Source organism: Mustelus asterias, chromosome 15, assembly GCF_964213995.1.
Source record: "Mustelus asterias chromosome 15, sMusAst1.hap1.1, whole genome shotgun sequence".
NCBI lineage: Eukaryota > Metazoa > Chordata > Chondrichthyes > Carcharhiniformes > Triakidae > Mustelus > Mustelus asterias.
This window is the reverse complement of record NC_135815.1, coordinates 50,877,648-50,890,954: the sequence shown is the minus strand read 5'-3', so window position 1 is coordinate 50,890,954 and position 13,307 is coordinate 50,877,648. Positions and strand designations below refer to the sequence as shown.

Here is a 13,307-nt window from a genome sequence, read left to right as displayed (position 1 = left end):
TTGAGCCTTGACTCAAATTTTCTCATTGGTGGAGAACTGGAAATATTTATTAACTTTGGCCATTTTAGGTTGCATAAATCTAGAAATGTTGTCAATTGTGCAGTTGACTGTGTACACCCTTCTGACGTGGTTTAGAATCCTACATGCAGGAAATATTTTGGAGCACATCATCCGTGCATAATCATAGAATTCCTACAGTACAGAAGGAGATGATTCGGCCCATCGAGTCTGCACCGACCACAATCCCATCCAGGCCCTATTCTCGTAACCCCACATATTTACCCTGCTAATCCCCTGACACCAGGGTCAATTGAGCATGGCCAACCAACCTAACCTGCGCATCTTTGGAGTGTGGGAGGAAACCGGAGCACCCAGAGGAAACCCACGAAGAAATGGGGAGAATGTGCAAACTCCGCACAGACAGTGACCCGAGGCCGGAATTGAACCCGGGTCCCTGGCACTGTGAGGCAGCAGTGCTTGCCACTGTGCCGCCACGGTTAGAATAATATTAAAATACAATTGTTCGTTTTGTATTAAAGTCCTGCAAAGGCTCACCAAAATACTTTGACTCCCAACCATACAGAGATCAATTTGTTCAGTTTTGACTGCTTAAACTTTATTCAAATCCCATTATATTTTCTTATGTATATGTTTTGAAGTTAGAAAAATACGATATTTAATAGGTATGTGATTATGACCTTACCCAATACATAAATAAATAAAGTTTCAAATCATTTTTTTCCCTTTACCAGTCATGTTGGACGCAGCAGCAGAAAATGTGTTGCAACAGGACTTCTGTCACGCTATCAAAATGGGCATCAAACACACGCAACAAATCATACTGGCCATTCAGCAGCTAGTAAATGAGCACGGAAATCCCAAAAGGACACCGCAGAAGATGTTTGCCCCTTCTACTGAAATAGTGGAAATTGCAAGACAGTAAGTTCTGGGATTCTCAGCTACTGACTGAGAATTTCAATACTTCATGAATGTGAATTACCTATATCCACAGTAATGCAGGTGCTAGTTGTCAGGGTATTTCACTTAAGTTAAGGAATGTTCTGACCATTACTGCTGCTGTCCATCTTGAAGCACTAAATACTGCTAAGAACTGTATGAAATAATTAATGTTTTACAGAAGGTGCAATCATATTCATTGTGTTCCTGACTCAAGAGCAGCATTATGGACTTGAAAAGAGAATGGTACTATCCGTATCACAATATTTCTAAAAAGGAAATTTATGATTTAATTTTTAAGAACCTTTTGCAAATGTACTTTTACTTTCATGGGGGACTCTGCTTCCATTTATGTCAGCAGCTTTGGAAGAAGTGGTGTAGAGGAGTGAATGTATACAATTGAACAGAATATCATAATGGTGCTGCAACTGATTGTACTATGAATTAGTGGTCTCCGGGTTTGTGCTAGAAATCCCTGATACTGCTCACCAAAGAAGGTCCAAATATTGATCAGGTACTTTACCGTAGAAAGAAGGGACATTCACATGGTGCTTTTACACTCAATAGTTCATGAGCAAAGATGTGTTGAAGATATATTGTATTTATAAATGCTAGGCCTCACCACAGTTCTGAGATCCAGAGTGCAATTGGACAGAGTAACTTCTGCATTCATTTTCCTGGATCAGACTGTCTTAACCTGTGGACAAATTTGTAGATGTATGTATATTTCTTGCAGGTCCTGCTCTTTATATTTGGGAATCTATCCAAAAAATGTTTCCAAGGTCAGTTGCTCCCCTGAATGTAGAAGCAACAAAAGGGAGAGAATTGCCTGTGGGGTCACTCTTGTATACCTCCCAGCAGTTGCTTATAGAAGCCTGATAGTAGGACATGGTTAGTATGTGACTCTGAGATCTATGACGGAGTGAGAAAGTAATCAGGAAGTGATATACTGCATATACTAAAAAAAGTTCTATGCTTGAAATGAGAAAATTGTTGAAGTGCTGTAGGTTGTTAAATATCTGACAAGAATCTACTACCCAAACACTGATAGGCTCTACCACACAGCTAGTCCCTTGTTACCTGCCCTTGTTGTTTATGCAAGAATTATTTAAATGATTCTTAAAAACATAAGAAAGAGACAGTGATCTTCGTATCTGGTGGGTGATTTTCTGACGTCACCATGCCTGGCGTAGATTGCACCGATCGCTAAAAATTGGTTTTGAGGCCGCGCCAAATGATTTGCAATCATCCCGGTCCCTTTCTAATACCACAAACCATATCACACCTAGAAAGCGTGCGAGGCTGATTAGCATATTTAAAGTAGTATGTAAATATGCATAGCCTGTTCAGTGCCAGATTCTCCCAGCTTCCAGGACCTTTTGACCTTTGGGCGTGAGACCGACAAGAATCACTACTGGTCTCCACTTGCAGAGACCAGGTGTGATGGGCACACCAGGGGGCTCGGAGGCCATTGAAGCCTCTGGGTGGTTGGGGACACAGCTGGGCAGTGCCCAACTGGTATGCTGGCAGTTCCCACCTGGCACACTGGCAGTGTCAGTTGGGCACTGCTGGAGCAGTTGTGGGGGAGGGGGGCCATGCAGGGGTGGAGCATGAAGGGGGGGTTGTGCAGGGGTGGAGCATGAAGAGGGGGCATGTCAGGGGTCATGAAGGGGGACCCATTGGGAGGGCCCTGATGCCGGCGATCTGTGCCAGGGAGGGGGTGGGGAAATATGCCGCCAATGAGTGGAGAGGCGGGGGGGGGGAATATGCCGCCAATGAGTGGAGAGGCGGGGGGGGGGGGGGGGGGGGGGAGTGTCCTGATGTCCATGGGGAGGAGAGTGTGGGTGCGGGTCTCCCGGTGAACGGAGATCGGGCCCGTCCTCCAAAACGGTGCCCGATCCCTCTGCAGCCGGGCTCACCACTGTGTTTAGGTCCTGTGGGCAAACCAGAGTGGACCGCTCCGATTTTCTCGCTGTTATGACACTTGGTTTATTTTGGGAAAATCCTGGCCATAATTTTTATTTTCTCCAAAAGTACAGTGAAACTTGCACTCGGCCAATATTTTGAATAGTAACTCTAGTATATTCTTTCCTCTCTGCTCCATAAATATTACTCATTTATCGTGCATGCTTATCCATAAATCTATTCTTTAATGTTTGGAACTGATTCAGTTAACATTTTGTAGTTCTGTGTGTTCATTTTTATCAGTTGGATTTATGGAGCCTTCCTAACAACAGGCCTATAAAGTTTAAATGTTTACAATATAGGAATGTAATATAATGCAATGTAGCATAACCTGAGTTTTTTATTATATTCATAAAATTTATTTTTGGCATTGGCAGACAAATTTATTGTCCATTGATGCCAAGGAACTTAGATCTGACTTGTCCAAAATTTAAAATATTTGATTTTGTTTTAGTCCAAATAATAAAAACAAATCTATTTCCCAGTTCTCAGGCTATAATTGATGGCCAATTCAAATATAAAACTGACCCAATAGTTCACCACCTCAACCCCTCTAAAATCAGTTTTTTCATAACCCTCGCTCTCTGAATGCTGAGTATTTTTAAGCAGTTCTTAACTATTGCTTGTGCAGTGGTGAGGAAAATAAAGTAAAATGTTGTTAAGTACAAACCACATTGTCCCCTTTTATGTGTGTTGTTTAAAAAATCCAAACTTACCTTGTTGGGTGGAGGTCGAGGACCAACAATTCCTGACAAACCTCAAGAGGTTCCTTACGCACAGATTGGGAACAGGATGTGTATGCACAATCCAGGGTTTGAGTTCTTTGTGCAGGGCAAGTTCTCAGGGCCCCTGTGTGAAAAAGAAACGGCATGAAAACCTAATCACAGGACCCAGGATTGGGGCAACAAATCAGAGAGGAGTCTCAGGCACAGGACAGAGAGGGGTCCCAGAGAGAGAACCAGAAAAGGAACCAATGGGATGAGGAGACCACTGGGGAGAAGAGCAAAATAAGAGGCCCTAAGCAGTAAAAGGGCTACAGTTGGCAGACTTCAAGCAATGAGGGCATGGGAGAAGCCCTGGAGATTCGAGATGGTTGGTGATTCTGCGCTGCAGGCTGTTGAAGCAAAGGTACCCCTTTGGAGTAGTGGTGTTCTGATCAGCATGGCTAAAGAGTTGAGGGCATGCTTGTGAGTAAGTGCTGGTTCACTGACGTGAGAATCCAGGGGAACAAAATTCAGAAACCCTGTGATGTGAGGCATCATTGAGGGAGTCTTATATATTTAAGTGGTTGCATGATTGCTTTAAGAGCCCATCATGATTTGATGGTAATGTCATTGGGGATGTTTCCGAGATTCCTGCTTTTAGTTTGTTTCTACTCTGTACAGGCAAGAGGTCCTAGAATAAATCTGTTGTTAGTTTGAATCTACGTGTGCAAATCACAGCCTTTTCTTTTTGTTTATAACCCACAACCCCCAACATAGTTGGGACATTACAGAGTCCAAGTAGAACAACATTTGGAGAGAATTTCAAGGCTAGATTTTTGAAAGGGAAGAGTGAAAATTTGAAGTACCTCACAGGAGAGACAGAGTTTAATAAAATTGTGTAACTCCGTAAACACTGACCTTCTGGGTGGGTTGCTAAGAAGTCCGTCGGATCTGCCTTGGTCGTCGGGGGTGGGGAGGTGGTTCTGGTCCAGGATAATAACTGTGTTCCAATTTTTTGAAAAGTCTATAGTGAAGTCTATCCAATTAAATGTTATAGCAAAGGCTGTGAAATAATTTGCTTCTGTTCTTCAGGCTTGCTTCTGAGAAGGTCCGTGGAGTATTTTCAGATTTCACACATGACAAAGTGAGTCACTCTTTGCTTGCAATGATTAGTGTGGTATTTAGCAATCTAACTTGGGTTTTTTAAATTAAAATGATTTTGCTTTATAATTAAGATTTCAAGAGATGATGCCATTAATAAAATCAGGCTCGAGACAGAAGAACAGTTAAGAGGTATGATTTACATGTGTTTATTGAATGGAATGTAAATTATTTCTCTGCTTGAAATCAGAAAAATCCACAATTTATTGACCACATATTTAGCATATAGACAATTGCTACATAATGTTCTATTTGAAAGCTTCAATTGGAACTCAGGCCAGTGATCATTGAATTGTCTATTCAGAGTGGTGAAAACATCCTTAATCAAGGAGTAACTGGAGGCCATTTGATCCATATAAATCAATATTTAGGCTAATTTACACCTACTAAGAGACTGGTGGCATATTTTAGTAGTAGAAGTCAATTCAACGATGCTGTTGATATAAGGGAAGAGCATAGGAATTGCCAGATGAAAAATAAGAAAGATCATTCTAATTCATCATCTGCCTTTCTGGGTAGACTACCATGGTGGTTGTATGATGTGACACAGGAGTATTGACCAATCGTAGCAATCAAGCTATTTCAAATAGTCTGCAACAAACCCAGACATGATATAAGGACTTGGAAGCAGTAATGTAGTGGTGATATTACTGGACTAGTAATCCAGAGGCTCCAACGAATGCCTTGGAGATATGAGTTCAAATCCAATCATGTCAGTTAGGGGCATTTAAATTGATTTAAGACACCAAGGGTCCTATTTTACCATTTTGATTCTAAGTGCTGGGCGGACTTGAAACTGGGAGTGTTTCAAATCTGACTTTTAGACCCGTTCTCAGGCACTCTGCTCTGCATACGCACTCTGCCTGAAAAAATATCAGCGATTCTGAATCGCACTGCAGAAGCCTGTGGGCGGGGCTTAACGCACCCTAAACCCTGCAGCTCCGATCAGCGCCTCCAATTGCGCATGTGCAGAAAAAAAATGATAGAATGCGGCTCCCCTGCCACATCTCTCCCAGGCCGGATAATGTCTCCCCCTGGCCCCACAGACATTGCCCCACCCCCACAACATTGCTAACCCCCTTATTCCCCCACCCCTTCCACCACCCAGAACAATCATGGGTCCCTCCCCGCTTCCCCCCTCACTGATCACAGGCAGAGTGGCAACGGACCCCCGCCTCTCCCCACTCCCGTTAAGTGAATTTAAATGTATTTAAATGGCCGTCGCGCCCGTATAGGACGCAGTCCCAATAGCGGCCATTTTCGGGCCTTGTTAAAGGGAACCAGCGCGTAGGTGGACGCCGATCGCGCTACTTGCCTCACGCCCAACTTTACCAAGTTTCCCTGGCCAAAAACTGGCGCAACTTGATGGTAAAATCAGGCCCTAAGACTCCTTAGACAGCACCTTTCCAACCCACAATCTCTATGATCCAGCAGGACAGCAGACGCATGGGAACACCTCCATGTGGTATTTCCCATCCGAGACATTCACCATCCTAACTTGGGAATATAACCCACTTCCTCATGCCCTCTGTCGCCACTCGTGTTTGGTCCTACTCAGGTCACCTCGCAAAACTCTTTTCCGATCCATCAATGACTATAAGTTAATACCGCTTACTGCTCTCATCTAGAACTGGAAAAAATCAACTTTGACCATTCTCTCCATGACATCCTGGTTCACTATCATCCCCAACATCTCGCCCTCTTCCCACAGCACCTTCCCGTGCAATTACAGGACGTGTAACACCTGCTCCTTGACCTCTCTCGTCACTGTCCCAAGGCACCAAACACTCCTTCCCGGTGAAGCAGTGATTTAGTTGTACTTCTTTCAACTTGGTCTACTTTATTTGCTGTTCACAATGCGCTCTCCTCTATATTCAGGACACCAAATGCAGACTGGCTAACCACTTTGCAGAACAGCCTCCACTAAACCTGCAGCATAACCCCCACCTTCAGCCATTTGCCATTTCAGTTCACCATCTTGCTCTCGTGCTCACAGTTCTGTCCTCCGCTTGCTACAGAGTTCCAGTGAAGCCCAACACTGGAGGAACAGCACCACATCTTCCAAAAGGCACTTTATAGCCACCTGAACTCAACAAGGAGTTCAATGACTTCACACCATGAACTCTTCTCAATTTTGAATATCTTGTTATTCACCCAAGTGTTAGTTTGTACCTTTTTTCATGTTTTTGCCTTCAGATAAAGATGCCCTTCATTCTGCTATTAACACCTACTCTGGACCAGTTTTTTGTTTCTTTACTACCCTTACCACTCCTTTGCCTTTTGTTCCATGATATCATTAGGATTTAATCTCCATCCCCCTCTAACCTATCCCTTTTGTTCCACCTGATCCCCTTTTCAACAGCATAAAAACCCTTTATATTTCTAGCTCTATGTTCCAAAGAACTTGAAACATTAACTCTGCTTTTCTCTCTCCACATATGCTGCCAGACTGGCTGAGGTTCTCCAGCACTTAGCTTTTGTATATCACTCGCCTGTAGGTTGGGATCAGTGACAATACTGGGCCTTGGTTATACTGGCAGCAGCCACAGCTTCCCTCACCTCACTGTTGTTTAATAGGGATGCAGACCTCAAATGAGACGGCAGCTCCCAGTGGGTGGAATCCTGTCCCTAGGGTACTTGATCCTGGGGAAGGCCTGCTGAATTAAGTGTCACTTGAGCCTGGTGCTGTCCAATTAGCTGCCTAATCGGCCTTCTCTAAAAGTGGCATTGCGGAGCTTTCCAGTTGGCAAGCAAAACTCCATTTTCTCTGTTAAATACATTATCCAATTCCTTTACAAGTCTAAAAACAGAAATCATGTTACTTCCATGGAGCATTTGCATTACCAATTTCCTTTTTAAGGAACATTTTTGCTACTTTAGGCTTTGGGTTTTGAAGTATTCCCTAACCTAATAATAACCTTGTAATGTGTGTTCCTAAATCTTTTTTAAAAATTGTTTAATTTTCTCTTCTAGATAAATTTCCTGAGGCAGAATCATATGAAGTAATGGAGGCATTTAATGTAGTTTCCAAAGAAGTTTTTCGAAATATTATTATGAATGAGTATCTAAGGTAAGAAATTCCTCTGATTTGGTTTCAGCTGTTGGTTATTTTACGTTATAATGCGTTCAAAAGATGATTGTTTATAGATACTAAAATACATTTTTATTGTTGTACGCAAGGGTTATTACAAAAAGGAACAGTTCACCACTCTATACTGGTCAGTTCAGGACTTCTCTGCATTTGTCTTTTTAAAGCAACAAGATTTTTTCACTGTTTCAACTTTTAAATATTGTAACTTTGTCATTTAAATGGTATTGCCTTGAAAATCATAGAATCCCACAGTGCAGAAGGAGGCCATTCGACCCATCGAGTCTCCAATCCCAATCCCACCCAGACCCTATCCTCATAACCCCATGCATTTACCCTAGCTAGTCCGCCTGACACTAAGGGTCAATTTAGCATGGCCAACCCACCTAACCCGCACATCTTTGGACTGTGGGAAGAAACCTGAGCACCCGGAGGAAACACATGCAGAAGCGGGGAGAACGTGCAAACTCCACATAGACAGTGACTCAAGCCAGGAACCAAACCCGAGTCCCTGGCGCTGTGAGGCAGCAGTGCTAACCACTGTGCCACCGTGCTTCCCAATGGGAACAAAATGGTTCTACAGTTGTGATACAAGCAATATAACACACTTATCAATCCACATAAGGACCAATGTGGTACCATTTGAGCCCCTCTGACCCTGAGCTTAATTGCTCATGTTGTTTCTTACAAAAATTGTGTTACCCTGCTAATGTAATAACTAACCCGTCATTCAGTTAGTAAATCTTTGATTAATGCTAAACTTAATTTGTTTTTAACCCTGGACTCATTCACTAGAACTTTAGAAGTTTTGAAAAAATTTTACTCAGTCTGATTGTGAGTGAGCTAATTGCTCAAGTTTGTGACTTCAAATACCCAAACGTTTTTGACTTTGTCAGCAGCAAACACACTGAGCAGAAATAAGGTGTTACCCCTTCAGATGAACAAAATAGAGGAGTTGCCATATAGCCTTTTTTGCACATCTTTTGCCAAAATAATCTTAAAATGACATTGCATATAAATTGGCAGGTAATCTGCTTTTGCACTTGGTTTTGTTCTGAACAACACTAACAATATATGATGAGGTTTTGTAGCTTATTGGCTGTGTTACTGGGCTGGCAATCCCACATTGAATTCAGATTTGCAACGTGCAATAAATCTGGGGCAATGAAGTGTGCTGGATTTCTGTTTTTAAAAAAAAACACTTGATTCATTAATAGCCTTTGGAGAAGGGGAACTACCATAGATCTGAGCTACACGTGCCCCAGTTCCATATTACATGATTGACTCCGAATCTCCTCGGGCCCACAGCCCAAAATCAAAGAGACGGAAACAAGGGGGGCGGTTCTCCCAAAAGTGCTGAGTTGACGAGAAAACTGGTCTAGATCACAACTGTTTTTTCAGTGCAACTTCAGACCCGAATCTCCCCACTCTGCAATGCAGAGTCGCAATCGTGAATATCATTAAAAGCCTGGGGGGGGGGGGGCGGGGTGTGGAGCCTTTTCGCGCTGGAGGCTGACAGCTCTGGAACTCTGCACATGCGCAGTGGCCCCAATCTGTCAGTCTCCCCATTTGCTGGCCAGCTCAATCGCTGTTCCCAGGCCAGCTCACCATCCCTCCACCACAGCAGACACCATCCCCTCCCCCCCTCCCAAAGCAGATCACCCCCCCCCCCCCAGCCCACCCCAATCGCTGGCTGGCCTCCCTCCCTCCAGCCCGGACCAATCTCCATGGAGAGTGGCAGCAGGCCCTGCCCCCTTGGCACTGCTCCATGCCTGACGGGCAGTGCCAAGGTGCCCCCTGCGTGTGGGCACTTTGCCTCTTGGGCACAGGCTGGTATTGCCAGGGTGCCCATGCCCAGGGGGCACCACTACCCCCGCCGCCCAACTCCCTGGGGGGCCCTGATTGCCACTCCCTTCACTACAGCGGGGTTTCCTGCTGGTTCCCTAAGCAGAGGGAACCAGTCTGAACCCCACCGGGGTGAAGTATTCCTGGCGAGGTGGGAGATGCAATCGGGCCTGGCAAGTTCCGTGCCGGGCCCGATAATGACATTTAAACTACATTTAATATTTATTTACAACAGATTAAAATCACTTACCCCTCTCCCCGCCGGTTTCCAGTGCGCTCCTGACTGCGCTTGTTCCCTGGCTCTCGGAGACACGCATGCTTCGGGAACACATGCGCAAATCCCGCGAAATGGCCGGCATGCAATTCTCCCAACCGGACCCGCCAGAAAATCTGCAGATCGCGATGGGAGAATCGCCCCCAAGGATTCTAGTACTAGGTAGAATATTAATTGTTGTTTGATGTTCATCAAATTACTCCTTTGACATTAAGAAATTCATTCTCCTATTGGCACAGAACAAAACTGTGTTTGGAAGCACAGATTTGTAACATGAGATCTTAGATAATTGTTTTGTCTAAAATGCATTTCAACCTACGTTCCATAGTTGAAAGTACAGTTTGTACATTGTACCACACCCTCGCTCAAACTGTTGCTTTCGTTGCTAAATGGTTTGGTTAACCCTTTGGGTTCTTGGCGCAAAGTCGATTTTATCAGAAAGGAGTTGTGTATTTTATTATGTCACAGATTAAAAATTATTCTCTGAGCTTAAATGAATGTTGTCGAGTATAATTAGAAAAAAAAAGAGCTGATTCATAGTAGCCTTAGAAAAAATATGTTGTAACTTTGATTTAATGTTGAAATGTTGTTTAAATCTCCAAAGGTTTAGCACCTTCCGTTGTATTACAGATGTGATGGTAGAGACTTGAGGTCGCTCAGGAACATCAGTTGTGAAGTTGATATGTATAAACCTCTTCATGGATCTGCACTGTTTCAGAGGGGACAGACCCAGGTATTAAATAAATTGAAGTACAATTCTATCCTGGAGAAAATTACACCTTTGCTAATATGTGCATGCCAACTATATAATATTTGTTTTAATGTGCACTCTGCTCCTCAAAGTTGATTTGGACTATCTGACCTCAAAGTTTGAACTTTCTGAGCACTATATTTCCACATCGCTATAGTACTTGCGTTATTTTGAATTTGTGCACAAGTTGAACTTTTTGGGCAAAAAAAACCTTTAAATTATTGAGAGTAAATGATATACAAGATCGGGCTATAGGTATTGTCCCATCTGTATTGTTACAAAATACTTTTATGTTGCCTAATAATTTAGCCAGATCAACAACATGGGTATTGGCTTGCCACACTCAATAACATTTTAAGAGGAAAACTGATTTTTAAAAAAATTGCAGGTGGTATCTTTGAACTGTAAAAAAACATTACTTTGATTGGCTCGGTGGGTTCATCCAGATTGGCTAAACCATAAAAATTGAGACCTGGCTTTGCTCCCCAGTTTATGTGGAGCTCGGTGAGGTCAGTGGAGACTTGTCCCATTGGAATTAGCTTCGGAATTAACAATCCAGCCAGGACTCATACTCTGGATAGCTATTTGATATTTCCTGCTACTCATGCACGTATGGGTGTTGGGAAATAACAGTCTCAGCCTTGGCTGTGGTGTACCCTCTGATAGAATAGGTGGACTGGACTCCTAAAGCTCACACATGAAGTATGAGCTACTTTTAGTGAGATAGCAGAGGACTGTCAGCGCTTCTTGAACCTTGTTGCCCTGCAAGGATATTCCACCTTCAGGATCAGAAGGTAGAAAATTAGTTACAGGAAGAAAAACTTACATCCAGAAATTTCATCAAACATTTGTTTTTTTTTTCACAAGTTTTTATTTTGGATACAGCAGCAAAGTCTTCAAATTATTTACTTTTCCTTCTAGGTTCTTTGCACAGTAGCCTTCGATTCTGTGGAATCAAGTGTAAAAACTGATCTTTTCACCACTCTTATAAGGTAAGCCTTGCAAATGCACCTCAGTCGATTTTGCTTCCTTTTTATTGAAAATAACTGTATTGTGCCTATTTATTTATAAATGTGCGCTGCGTTAGATTCAGAGATTCCAAAATGCCTTGGCCAGGTTACTAAATTTAAAAAAAAACTCACTGAAACAAATTTTGATGGAGGGGGCATGGCAGGATTTTATTAGCTTTTGTAATTCCTCTCTCTAATAAATTCTGCAAAATATAAAATGGCGTTTCTTGTTCCTGTCTAGCATCTACCCCCAGTTTTATTCAAAACCTGGTGTTTCCAGGCGCCAAATGTAGGAGGGAAAGACAGTCAGTCAGGGATCTTGAAGAAAGTTGCCAATGTTGGAGTGTGGTACAGACAAGTATATTTGCATATCTCTTCATTCCTGAGCCTGTGTAAACTGTAACATTTACTGGTCCTAGTAATCAAATTTTTATGAAGTTTAACATTTCAGAGTCTTGGTCTGGATCATATATTTAAACTTGTCGATCCTCTTCACATGGGATGAAGAGTAGACCATTCAGCTGCATGAGCTTGTTCTGTCATTCAGTTAGATCATGGCTGATCTGTATCTTAATTCCATCTACCTGCCTCTGATCCCTATCTCTTGATATCCTTTACAAAAATCTATCAAATCCAGCCTTGACTTTCAATTGACCCATCAACCACAGCCTTTTTAGGGAGAAACTTCTTCACCTCTGTGTGAAAAAGTGCTTCTTAATTTCATTCCTGAATGTCCTTGTTCGAACTTTAGGATTATCCTTCCTTTTCCGGATTCCTCCAACAGAGGAAATATCTATATCTTCTCTATCAAATTGTTTTGATGTTTTAAACACCTCAATTAGATCACCGCTCAAACTTGTATCCAAGTTAAGCTTATACAGCCGTGATATTGTTCTGGTGAACTTTTGCTGTACCCCCTGCAAAGCAAATATATCCTGTTATGACCAGGTGAGAAGGGGTGAAATGGCTCCACTCCATTCAATTTCAGTTGGACGTAAAGATTTCTGTTTGTTTTTCACAATGTTATGCCTTTACCAAATCCAAATCTTTTTAACTGTTTAAGCAGTGACCTAGAAGGACCAAATCAAACAAGGTTTTCTGGAGCTAAAGAAAGAGCAAATTTATTAACCACTAAAACTGAGGGGGAAAAAATTAATAAAAATGCGATGTTACGCATGTGCATATACACACATCATCTCACATGCACAGGTATCAGAAATAAGGGAGGTGAGAGTCCAGTTTAAAAAAAAAGTTAAAGGAATATATGGTTAATTGTCTTTTGATTGTCCCTGAGGTCTAGGTTTTTAAACCTTTCAGCTGATCTGAATCAGCTGGTTTCATAGATGTGGTCAAATGTGGAAGATGTTGCAATTATTACAAGATCTCAGTTTGGTAGATTTCTAGCAAAGTTGGCTTCTGAACCGGGTAATACACTCATTCCAAAAGAAAGAGATCAACTTTCAGTTTATTTCCTCTGCTGATAACTCTCTTGCAATCTCCCTGCAGCAGCTGCAGCCTAGCGTGAAAAACGTCACTGTTGTGTATTTCCAAG

General features: G+C 42.5%; 1 protein-coding gene across 1 annotated transcript in view; it reads left to right on the top strand.

The window, feature by feature from the left end:
* Positions 1 to 13,307, top strand: part of pnpt1 (polyribonucleotide nucleotidyltransferase 1) — a 69,807-nt gene that overhangs the window by 20,173 nt on the left and 36,327 nt on the right. The window contains exons 9-14 of the mRNA XM_078229892.1: positions 753 to 939; positions 4,719 to 4,770; positions 4,862 to 4,919; positions 7,761 to 7,857; positions 10,625 to 10,727; positions 11,667 to 11,737. Coding sequence (XP_078086018.1) covers positions 753 to 939; positions 4,719 to 4,770; positions 4,862 to 4,919; positions 7,761 to 7,857; positions 10,625 to 10,727; positions 11,667 to 11,737 — 568 coding nt within the window. The remainder of the gene's footprint in view (positions 1 to 752; positions 940 to 4,718; positions 4,771 to 4,861; positions 4,920 to 7,760; positions 7,858 to 10,624; positions 10,728 to 11,666; positions 11,738 to 13,307) is intronic.